Raw genomic sequence first — 11,971 nt, forward strand, 5'->3', positions numbered from 1 at the left:
GGCAGTTCTATGAGCCTCGCCACGGGTCGTGTGTAAGTGCGCCCTTGGACGAGTACTTCAGCTGCTCGGACCTTGCCATCGGCACCGGTGATCACTTTGCTTACGCGGCCAGCCGGCCACATAGCTCTGGGTAGTGACTGGTCAATAATCATGACGACTGTTCCTTCTGTCAAATTGTCTCTCTCTTTTACCCACTTCTGGCGGGTCTGTAGAGACGGTAGGTAGTGGAGTAGGAAGCTGCTCCAAAACTTGTCAGCTAGTACTTGACTGTACCTCCACATTCTTCGGCCGTTCGCTTCTTCAGGCCTGTACATTGTCTGGGGTAGCGCGGGGTCCAGCCGCCCCATTAGGAGTGTGTTGGGGGTGACTGGGTCGACATCTGCTACATCACTGGAGACGTAACCGAGGGGCTTTGAGTTCAATACTCCCTCGATCTCCGTGAGGACTGTCATTAGGACTTCCTCCGCCACAGTCTGGGCCCCAAGCACGGCGTACAGGGCTGTCTTTATAGAACGTACTTCTCGTTCCCAGGTTCCACCGAAGTGGGGTGCGTTCGGGGGATTAAACTGGAAGTCAATCTGGGATGGAGCGAGGTGGGTCTTAAGTTCTGGGCCCATAGCTTGGAAGCTCTCTCTCAGCTCTCTTTCTCCGCCTTTGAAGTTTGTCCCGTGATCAGACAACAATGTAGACGGTTTTCCTTTCCGTGATGTGAATCTTCGGAAGGCCATAAGGAATGAGTCTGTGCTCATGGTCGGAAGGAGCTCGATATGTATCGCTCTGGTGGTCATGCATTTGAATACAATACCCCACCGCTTCTCGGTTCCTCTTCCTCTCTTTATATATAACGGGCCAAAGCAGTCCATGCCTGTGGAGTGGAATGGCTTGTCGCCGATTCGGAGGCGACAGGGGGGTAAGTCAGCCATCCGTGGTATGCTGGGCTGCGCGCGCCACTTACGGCAGTCTAGACAGGTTCGCTGGAAGCGCCGTACTGCTTCTCTCCCTTGCAGTATCCAATAACGACGTCTGATCTCCGCGAAGACTCTCTCTGCTCCTGCGTGGTGCACATCCTCGTCGTATTTCTTTATGATCAGCTCTGTGACCTTGTGTCGGCTGTTCAAGACGATCGGGTACTTAATATCATCCGGTAGATCGGGGGCTCTCCGCAGGCGACCACCCACTCTGATGAGATTATGGGCGTCACTCTCTGGTGCCAGGTGGAGCAGTCTGCTGTCTGATGGGACGGGGTTTCCTCCCTGTAGACAGTCTAGCTCATCGGGGAACGAGTCTCTCTGGGCTCGTTGGAGTAGAAGAAGTTCTGCTTCTTCGTAGTCAGCTGCTGACATGTCAGTGGTGGACTGAATCTCTGGGTGGTGCCGCAGGAATGTTCTTTGCTGCGCACTCTCTAGGGTAATGCAGTCATCTATGTTGGGGTCTGTGGAGGCGACTGTGCTCAGTCCACAGAACATAGGTTTCTTGTTCTCAGCCTCCTCGTTACTTGCTTCCCGTGGGGTGGGCGTAGGCCACTCTCCTTCCGGAGGCTTGAGGAATTCTGGTCCGTCACTGTAGATGTTGCGACGGGTTAGGTCATCCAGAGACATTCCCCGGGTGATGACGTCAGCTGGGTTGTGTTTGGTGTCCACATACCGCCAGCTCGCTGCTTCTGTTAACTCTTGAATCTCGGTGACTCTGACTCCCACGAAGACTTTGTATCTGCATGAATCAGACTTGATCCATGTGAGTACTGTCGTGGAATCTGACCACAAGATTGTTCTGTGCACCGGAATGGTGAGTTCACGTTGGATTAACGTGGCTAGATGCGCTCCTGCTAGGGCTGCGCAGAGCTCTAGACGTGGGATAGATTGTTGCTTACGTGGGACTATTCTTGAGCGGGCCAGGATGAAAGCAGTGTGTATCTTTCCTCCCTTCTCTTGGGCACGCAAGTAGGCCACCGATCCATAGGCTACTTCGGAGGCGTCGCTGAAGACGTGTAGACCAATCTTGCATGTCTCTGGCCTCACTGTGGATGGGAAGTAGCTGCAGCGTATATTGACGCCTGGGAGTGAGCGGAGTTCCGTCTCCCACTCTCTCCATGTTGAGGCAAGGTGTGCGGGTATTGGGTCGTCCCAGCCCTGGTCCTTGTCCCATAGTGCTCGTACAATCATCTTTGCCCTGGTGGTGTAAGGTAGAATACATCCCAACGGGTCATATTGTCTGGCGAGTGTTCTGTACACACTCCGTCTGGTGCTCGGTGTGGCAATGTATGACGCCGTGGATGGCTGATACATCGGCGAGCGTTGGGGGAGAGGCCTCCTAGGCGAGTCCCCTCTTGCGCCTCTCTGTGGGCTGGTACCGACAGGGTACCATGGCCCGCTGGTCCAGGTGCTATTCCTCGGGGCTGGTCGTGCGTCGTGCTCACCCGTGGATAGAGTCGGGGGTCTGTAGCGCAGCGCCGCGGGGGTATAGCCTGGGCTGTACTGGACCTCCTGGTCCGGTGGAGTACTGTGCTGTCGTCGGGCTTGGTTCTCCTCCTCTCCCTCTTCTTCCTCTATCAGGTCTTCCAGATCCTGTAGTCGTTTATTTAGCTTCTCCGCAGTGTATGCCGCTCCTTCCTTGTAGCTGGGTCTCGCTTGGACCGGTCGGGGAAGGGGGTCTGCGGGGGGTATAGGCTTGGTCTGTTGGTCAAGTTCAGGGTCGCTTGCTCGGTTAGGAGACGCTGCCCTTGACTGTCGTCTCGACGAGTTCCTTGAACCCCTGGCGGAGGGAGAGGGTGTTGCCCTGGGAATCATCAGCCGCTTCATTAGCCGCGCCCGTAACTTGTCGCGCTCGGCTTGTAGTCTGTCCCGCTCGGCTTGGCGCTGGATGAGATCGATGTTGCGCTCTGCTTCTCTTTGGGCATAGTCAGCGGCGCGCTGGGCTTCGGCGGCGGCGCACTCTGCTTCTCTTTGGGCATAGTCAGCGACGCGCTGGGCTTCGGCGGCGGCGCGCTCTGCTTGTCTTTGGGCACCGTCAGCGGCGCGCTGGGCTTCGGCGGCGGCGCGCTCTGCTGCGGCGGCGGCGCGCTCTGCTGCGGCCCGGTCTCTTACCATATTAATTTCCGTCTGAAGGCGTCTCATCTCCCGGCGTATGCGCTCTTCTTCGCTCCGTTGCTGCGCTTGGAGGCGTTCTCTTTCAATAGTAAAATGTTCGCGCTCGCTAAGCGTCTGTGCTTGGAGTCGATCGCGTTCGGTAGAGGCTGTCAGGCTGACGAGGAACGCCTGTTGTAGCATCCTCTCCGCTTTGCTGGGGGAAGGCGGTTGTGGAGGTGAGCCGCTCCTGCGTGAGCCGCTCCTGGGTGTACTCGTTGGGGAGTCCTGGAGCTCTATTTCCTCGGCGCTCTCCTCCTCTTCTTCCGTGCAGAGTTCTCTCTCTGTAGGGTTGTCTTCCTCCCGGGGCTGGTCGGGAACTACTTCTTCTGTAGTGGCGGGGGGTAAAGGCATGTCCGCTCCCTCCTGGTCCCCACCGTGAGCTTGGTCAGTTACATTAGGACCTACTAGGGCCTCTGTGGTCGGGGAAACCTGGTCGTTAAGGTCAGACATAATTTTACTTTCTACTTTTACCGCGTTTACCGTTTGTCGAAGGCTAGGTAGTTGACTGACAGTGTAATCCTCTAAGTACTGAGGTGGCTGTCGTCTGCGCCGTGGGCGTTCTAGGTTAGGAGGACCGTTTCGTGGAGTGTTCATCATAGGCCATTTCAATATTAATAACACTATATTAATATTACACTAGTTACCCTCCGGCTCGAAGGACCAATTGTAACTGAGGGGTACAATTCCCTGACTGTATTGTTAGATATGGTATTTAATACCACTACCTCTTGTACTTTAACTTCTGGCCATCCAGTACATGATATAAGTATGATGAACACTTTCCCACCTGATGAAACGAATCCACACAAATGTACAAATCGAATATTTAATATAGCAAAAGGTATATACAACGTTCACTTGTTTACACTTATGATTTGAAATATGCACTTGTATGGCAAATGAGTATTCGTAGGTAAATCAACATTGAATGTCCAATCTCTGGTTACGCAGGGAGTAAGTATACAACCTGGATATTTAGGAAACTATAGCGATGGTACTTAAATGATTATAGCTGGATACACTAAGGGGGGGGGGGGTCCCGCTGGTTGTAAGACAGTAGGAGGGGGGGGTTAGAGAAGCCGCTGGCGGTATCCCATCTGGCCGACGGTTTCTTGGGAGAATTCAAAGTCTTGAACACGGTGCCCACAGAACCTCGGTCCGCAGACGAATACAGCTGGACCCTCTGGTGGACGGTAGCTGCCGGTCCACAACGGAGAGACGTGAGGCGACCTCACTGGTGTAGAGCGCCGTCTCACCTGGAGTCCTCTCCGGGGGGTAGTTCCAACACTCCGCAGTGTTGGCCGTTATCCATGGAATAATCAAAGCACCCAAAGCATAATCCAAGCCGTGGAAGGCTCGCCGTCGTCCGGGTAGAGTAATCCAATATACAGGTCCAGTCGCCCTGGCCCGGAGCTCCTCGGATGCAAGCACCACTAGGGGTCTGCCCAGCCTGGTTAAGCGTCCAGATAACGTCAGGAACGATGGGGGTACTGATAACTTTATAACTCTAACCGAACGATGCACCATACATAAATAGACTATTATTAGCTTAATAGAATACGTCCAACTCGACGGTATAGTGCCAAACTATGACTATTCAACTATTAATCCACACGATATCTCAATGCCTATTCTGAGGCCAAGTAGGCCTTACTACACCACACGTGCGTCGTGGGTGAGGCTTCGCGTCTGTCACTCTGTTGGAGGGTAAAGAACTGGACTAAAAGGAAAGTTCTACTTTACTTGCGCCATATATATATGCGCTATGAACAAATAGTACCATTCGTATTTCGCCAGACGTATTCCTGCGCGGAACCGGGGCTTGCCACGACATGTTGGGCGGCACGATTGAACTTGAACCTAGGGGTATGGCAACCTGGCGCCAGGTTCTCGTCCAATGGTAGAATGAAACTATTATGGGCTGTTTAGTAGACTAAAGGGATATTCAGTGCATATTGTACAAGGAATATACAGGGGATATCAAACGATATACAAACACCATTTAAATATATATAATAAATACATATATTCGGTTTAATCTGATCCTTCACAACACTTTCACTGCGCGACAATTCACAGAAGGTTAACCCTTTCACTGTGTGAGGGTAGGGGTTTTTTGCGGAGCCCAATAGCAAACAACAGGAGGAGAGAGAATGGAGCGGTTTAGGGTTCTTTAATTGTACTTCCCCAAACAGACAGAGTTTATATCGGGAATGTGCAACAGACAGGGGTTAGAATGTTCTTGGGGGGGAATGAGAACAGGTGCACTCTCAGAGGTGCAGCTGTAGGCAGGGGACACAGGTCTTGTGTCGAGAGAGAGAGCAGGGGCACTCCGTGTGTAGTACGAGACGTCCAGGCAGGAAGGGCGCTGGAGCGGGGGTCCTAGGTAGGCAGTTTAACACTGCAACGCCGGATAACAGGATCTGCCAGGTGATATGGGGGACCGCCTGATGAGGGAATCCCTCACAGCCGCGCTGATTGATCTTCATCTGGCAGCGCGGGAACGCTCCAGCAGGAAGCTGCCCATGTATGGGGGCGCGTCAGGATGAGGGCAGAGGAAGGCCCGAGCCCTGATCGTGACACACTGCCACACGACAGCCGGTTAACGGTGACTGTCGGTTGTGTGATAGTAAAAGGGTTAACCTTCTGTCGCGTGGAAGTGAAAGGGTTAATGGTTTTTTGCACCTAGAGGAAAATAAAATGCCCAGGTACACCGAGGACTGTGTGCAGTCTTTGATAATAAAGCGTCTTGCAGGGGGGCAGTGCTGGGATCCTTTCCCTGTGTAAATTAGAGACTGTATTGAATCTATTACATCCCAGCGTGCGAGACGCACGGTATTCCTGCAGGACGCACCCGCCTGAGGTGTGTGTGTTTGATTGATTTATTGAAAACTTTATTAACAGATTGCAGAATGGGTACAGTACAGTACAGCTCAATACATACAATTGTTAAGGGGATGCAGACCAGAGAAAGACTTTCGTCTTGTTTACATCAGGGTCCCCCATTTTCACTGTACATTGGAGGTGGTTGGGTGGGTGGGGGGGGGGGTCGGGTGGGGGGGGGGGGTTGGGTAGGAGGGGTGGGGGGGGACACACTGTACAACTGTACAAGCAAAACTGTACATTGGAATATTGACAAAACCATACTTGGTAATTTACTGTACATTGGAGGGGGTTGGGTTAGGACATTTACAGGGGCCAGTTTCGAATTGCAGTCTCCCGTAGGTGTTCTTTGAGAGTGGTTTTGAAAGTGGGTAGTGATTCACATTCCTTTACAGCTTTGGGTAGGGCGTTCCACATTGATGTGGCATAATTGCGAAACGTGTTTAGTCCCTTGTTTGAGCCGAATCTGGGTTTAATGATTTGTGGAGCTCTCTCTGGTGTTGTGGTTGTGGTATTCACTGACCTTTGGGAAGTATTTTGACATGTACATGGGTACCTTGGTCGTGTAGTGTATCTTGTAGACCAGGCCCATTGCAAGTTGCTGTACTCTGTCGTCTACTCTAAGCCATCCTAGGTTGTCAAAGTGGGCAGGGGTGAGGTGGGTTCTAGGGGTAAGGTCAAGCAGTAGTCTGACCAGTTTGTTTTGAGATGTTTGTAATTTAGTTTTTAGCGCCTTTGAGGTGCTTTGGTACCATGAGGTGCAAGCATAGTCGTAGTACCCTTGAATGAGTGCTCCTGCCAGAGTCTTCAGGGTATTCTTGTTTACCAGAGAGGAGATCCGGTACAAGAATAGAGTTTGTTGGTTGACTTTTTTTATTTTTATATGTATATTTTATATGTATATATTTATTTTTATATGTGTGTGTGTGTGTGTGTGTGGGGGTGGGTGTGTGTGGGTGTGTGTCGGGTACCGAACCCGGTACCTTAAAAGTACCGACCGAATACTACTGAGTATCGATTCACGCTAGATCAATCAGTACCACATTTTGGTACCTTTACATGTAATATACTAGACAAGAGGGAGCCTTTTCCACAAATATAAATTAGCTTACCGTCTTCTCCAGAGAGAGACAAGAAGATAGATACCAGTTTCCTCTCTGTGCGTTCAGTAGAAAGCTATCTGGCTGCACGTTAGCCTAGCTTAGCACAATGAATGGAAGCGGACAGTGCCGGTTAGCCTAGGCATTGTCCAACTAACACCTCTCCCGAAGGCTAACCGGCACTGTCCGCTTCCATTCATTGTGCTAAGCTAGGCTAACATGCAGCCAGATAGCTTTCTCCTGAACGCACAGAGAGGAAACTGGTATCCATCTTCTTGTCTCTCTCTGGAGAAGACGGTAAGCTAATTTCCCAAAATGTTGGCGTGTTCCTTTAACTCCCTCTGTAATAACAATGTAATTTCAGTTGTAAAAAAAACAAGTCCAAACTTTCCCAAAATGTTGGCGTGTTCCTTTTAAGTACAGAAAAAAAGGTACCGGTGGCCGTGGGTACCGATACCGAAAATCCAGGAACCGGTACCGGTATCGGTTCAAATGTGAACGGTATTCAACCCCTGTGTGTGTGTGTGTGTGTGTGTGTGTGTGTGTGTGTGTGTGTGTGTGTGTGTGTGTGTGTGTGTGTGTGTGTGTGTGTGTGTGTGTGTGTGTGTGTGTGTGTGTGTGTGTGTGTGTGTGTGTGTGTGTGTGTGTGTGTGTGTGTGTGTGTGTGTGTGTGTGTGTGTGTGTGTGTGTGTGTGTGTGTGCGCGTGCAGGGACACGGAGTATAAAGGCCTGCAGATGTCCATGGAGCAGGTCGCGTCGAAGGCCTACGTCCCCTACGGCGGCGGTGGCGGCAGCATGCCCGGCAACAACCTGGCGGAGAGCCGCAGAGCCGCCAAGAGCCGCACGGCCAGGCCCAAGTCCAAGGCCCGGCTATCCCCGTACACACAGGTGAGGCCTCCGCCCCCCGCTCGTCCTACGGGACCCGTCGCGGACGCTAAACGCACCGTAGGCCCTTTACGTCACAGTGAGACGCTTGGTTCTGTGTGATCCGCCTGAGATTGTGCTTCATACGGTAAAGAAAGTCAAAAGAATAAAGACCAAAACACTATACAAAATATACAAAACTAAAATGTTCTTGCGTGTTTTTGTACATTTTAGTTTTGTATATTTTGTATAGTGTTTGGTCTTTATTCTTCTTTAACTTTTCACTGTATGAAGCACAATATCAGGGGGCTCATACAGAACCAAGCGTCTCACTGTAATGTACATGTACTGTACCTTATATGTGACAAATAAAACAAAACTTGAACATAGAGAATCTAAAGTGCACAGGGCGCAAAGAGCGATACCACCCATTACCGTCGCTGCCTCTAAGCTAACATCTACATAAGTCACATACATCACTACCGTTAGCATTGATAGCTAGTGTTTGGTCTCCGTAAACCCTCCTGAGATTGTGCTTCATACAGTAAAAAAAAGTTTAAGAATAAAGACGAAACACTATACAAAATACACAACTAAAACGTTCTTGCATTTTGTACATTTTAGTTTTGCATATTGTATATCTTGTGTAAATAGTGTTTTGTCTTCATAAACGTCGGTCCTTTCCGGGGGGTTTGCCCCAAAACAATGTAAACAACCCCCCCGGCGCGTGGTATTATTAGTTTGAGTGCCGAGTCGTCTAAAGTCCCCCGCTCTCCCCCCGCAGTACCAGGGCTTCCAGACGGAGCGCTCCGAGTCGGACCAGGACAGTCCCTGGGGCGGCAGCCCTCTGACGGACTCGGCCTCACCGCAGCAGCAGCTGCTGGAGCAGGGCGGCGGCGGCGGCGAGGGCCTGGACGCCTCCTCCTGCGCGTACAGGCAGTTCCCCCCCGAGCCGCCACGCCCGCTCTGCTACGGCCTGCCGCTCCCCCCCGAGGAGCAGCAGCAGCAGCAGCACCACCATGCGGGGGCCGCCACCGGGGACGAACACCACCACGCGCACCTCCACGGCCACAGCCAGAGCTGCGAGCGGGGTCACTGCGAGGCGGGGCGCTACTTCCTGGGAGCTCCCCCGGCCGGCAGGGACGCGTGGTGGGGCGCGGCGCGCTCCGTCATCCCCCTGGCCAAGAGCTCCCTGGAGAACAGAGAGGGATACGACAACGGCATGCCCCACATCACAGCCATTCACAGCCTCCACGGTAAGAGTCCTGGATGTATTACATTAGATTACATTAGATTATATTCTAATTGGTCAAACAATTTAAATGTATTGATTTAGCCATACTGCAGGCAAAAAGAACAATGGCTTTCAATTGGAAGAAAATAGACGCACCCACAATCGGCGCTTGGATTAAGAACATGGCACAATGCATGTCTATGGAGAGAATAACATATATCCTCAGGAACAATATAGAGGTTTACGAGGATATATGGAAACCATTTAATGAATATCTGAGAAGGGAAGATATAGGAGGGCTGCTATAGGATGAGTCCCCCCGCTCTCTCCCGCGGTCAGTCGTGACCCGGACCCCCCGGGGAGAGACCGGAGGCACGTCAGTGAAGGTGTTGTAAAGATGTCATTTATTTATATTTATTTTTTACGTTTATTTTTATTTACATTTTCTTTTCTTCTTTTCAATTATTTTTTATTTATGTACGAGCTGTTCTAATGGAGGTACCAATGAATGTACGTACTATTTATGTATGACAACAGTCAAAACAAACTCAAAGATGCTAAGAGAGATAAAAGGGGAGGGGGGTATACGTATAATCTTGTGGAGAAAAGGAATTAAGAATAACTGACGACAATGAAAACACAGTAAAACCCAATAAAAATATTGTACAAAAAAAAAAAAAAATCTAATTTGTCGTCATCATACGGCACAAGTGCAACGAAAATAAGTTTGGCATCCAACCAGAGTGCAAACGTAACAGTAAAGTGCAACAGTAATACACAATGTACAGGTGATTAAACTGGGTATAAAATATATTAATGAGTACTACTGAGTAATAGTGCTAATCAGATGTATGTACAGAGTTGTAGTATTAATATGTACAGTGATACAGGTATAAAGACACTATGGTAGTAAGTAAGTCATACTGGCCAGCCGCTTAACTAGTAAGAGTAGGTAAGAGATATGTACAGATATAGATATAGTATCTACAGACATGTTATATATATGGTATGTACAGCATTATTGTACATGCAATCCTACAGAGTTATACGTGTTATATGCAGGTGTATAAGTAGGTATATAGAAGGATGATATGCAGGTATATATTCAGACAGATATGGATGATATCTCATCAGTTCACCGCTGTGCCCCGTCCTCCCTCCGCAGGCCGAGGACACTGGGACGACGACAGCGTGGTGAGCTCTCCGGACGGGGGGGGCTCGGCCAGCGACTCGGGGGGGGACCGTTACCGCGGCGGTGACCACTACCGCTCCAGCCCGCAGGAGCCCAGCAAGATCGAGACGCTGATCCGAGCCACGCAGCAGATGATCAAGGACGAGGAGTCTCGCCTGCAGCCGCGCAAGGGGCCCCACGACACTCCCCTGGGGCCCGCCAACGGGCTGCCCAAGGGCCCCGGGCCCTGCTTCACCTCCGAGTACGGCCACACGGGGGGGCCGCTGCAGGGCGCCGCCGCCGTGTGCTTGGGTCTGCAGGGTCAGGTGATCAGCAGCCCCGCCCCCAGCCCCAGGCCCCCCGAGCGGCTCCACAAGCCCAAAGACTACCTCCTCCAGGCGGCGGAGCTGTCCCCGCTCTCCCTGCCGCTGCACCACCCGCCGGGCCGCCCGGGCGCCTGCTCGTCCTCCCCGCCGCCGCCGCCCCCCGCCCCGGCCCTCTACCCCTCCCACACGCCCCCCCACTCGCGCCCCTACCTGGACAAGCACACCGCCTACTCCCTCACGGGCTACGCCCTGGAGCACCTGTACGACGCCGAGAGCCTGCGGGGCTACTGCTCCGCCCCCGGCGCTGGCTCCGCCCACTACGACGTGACGCCGCACCTGCGCCTCCAGGCGGAGCAGACCCCCGGGCACAAGGGCACGTCGGTCATCATCTCCAACGGCAGCTAACGCCTGTCGAGAGCCGTGTGCGCCGGAACTATGGTGTCCGTTTCCCCCCCACGACGCATTGCAGCGGCTTGTTCCGCCCTGGTCCACCCCTCCCCCCGTCCACGTCCTCTGCCTCTGCCTCCGATCCAACGGAAGTCACACTTCTCCTCGTTTGTTTCTTCCTTTTCCCGTCGCCGAGCCGAGTACCTTTTTGCACTATCGGTATCTAGAGAGCACGTCCCGGGCGGGGGGGGGGGGGGGGGGTCGTCACGAGGCGTCGGCGGCGCCACGCGAGGGAAGTCGACGGGGTTCATCGCGGCACACATTTCGCGCTGCAGACGACGGCGTCGGCACACGGGTCGTCGAGGTCGAGTCTTTAGCGCGTTTGAACTTCTTCAAAGACGTTAACAAAATATGCAAAAATCATTCTGTTTGTGTTCCTTTTCTCACGGTTCCGGTGTCGGGAGGGGGTTCGAGTTGAAAGAGTGAGAACAGCTCGGGGTCCAGCGTCTCCCTCGAGGGTGTGAAGCCAGGGGAGTGATATTTACACACCGGATAGCGGGGCGAAGAAAATGGCGAATATAATAGAAATGAGATAATAATTATCATTGATTGCAGAAAACAGTTTTGATAGGTGACACTAACTAGCAAACTGTTATTTCTAGACGAGCTCGGGGTCACGTCAGCGAGAGTAAACCCCCGCGATGAGACACTGGAATCGGTCTGACAAGCTCTCCGTTACCGGCGCTCCCTCCGCTCACGAGACGTGGAAGACAGAGGAGGCTAATGGCAGAAGACGAGGGAGTTGTTTTATTTTTCCACGCCGTGGCACGGCGTGCACGGTTTATTATCTCCCAGAGGTCGCGACCTCGCGCGCGGATCCA

The 11,971-nt window shown here is 52.2% G+C and overlaps 1 protein-coding gene across 1 annotated transcript in view; it reads left to right on the forward strand.

Moving 5' to 3' along the window:
• sim1a (SIM bHLH transcription factor 1a) overlaps positions 1 to 11,108 on the forward strand; it is a gene marked incomplete at both ends in the record, with an annotated part of 47,952 nt that extends 36,844 nt beyond the window's left edge. Inside the window, 3 exons of the mRNA XM_084307979.1 lie at positions 7,819 to 7,996; positions 8,757 to 9,228; positions 10,372 to 11,108. Coding sequence (XP_084164105.1) covers positions 7,819 to 7,996; positions 8,757 to 9,228; positions 10,372 to 11,108 — 1,387 coding nt within the window. The remainder of the gene's footprint in view (positions 1 to 7,818; positions 7,997 to 8,756; positions 9,229 to 10,371) is intronic.
• Between the last annotated feature and the right edge of the window lie 863 nt (positions 11,109 to 11,971).

The sequence above is a fragment of the Notolepis coatsorum genome (assembly GCF_963971535.1).
Source record: "Notolepis coatsorum genome assembly, chromosome: 2".
NCBI classification, from domain to species: domain Eukaryota; kingdom Metazoa; phylum Chordata; class Actinopteri; order Aulopiformes; family Paralepididae; genus Notolepis; species Notolepis coatsorum.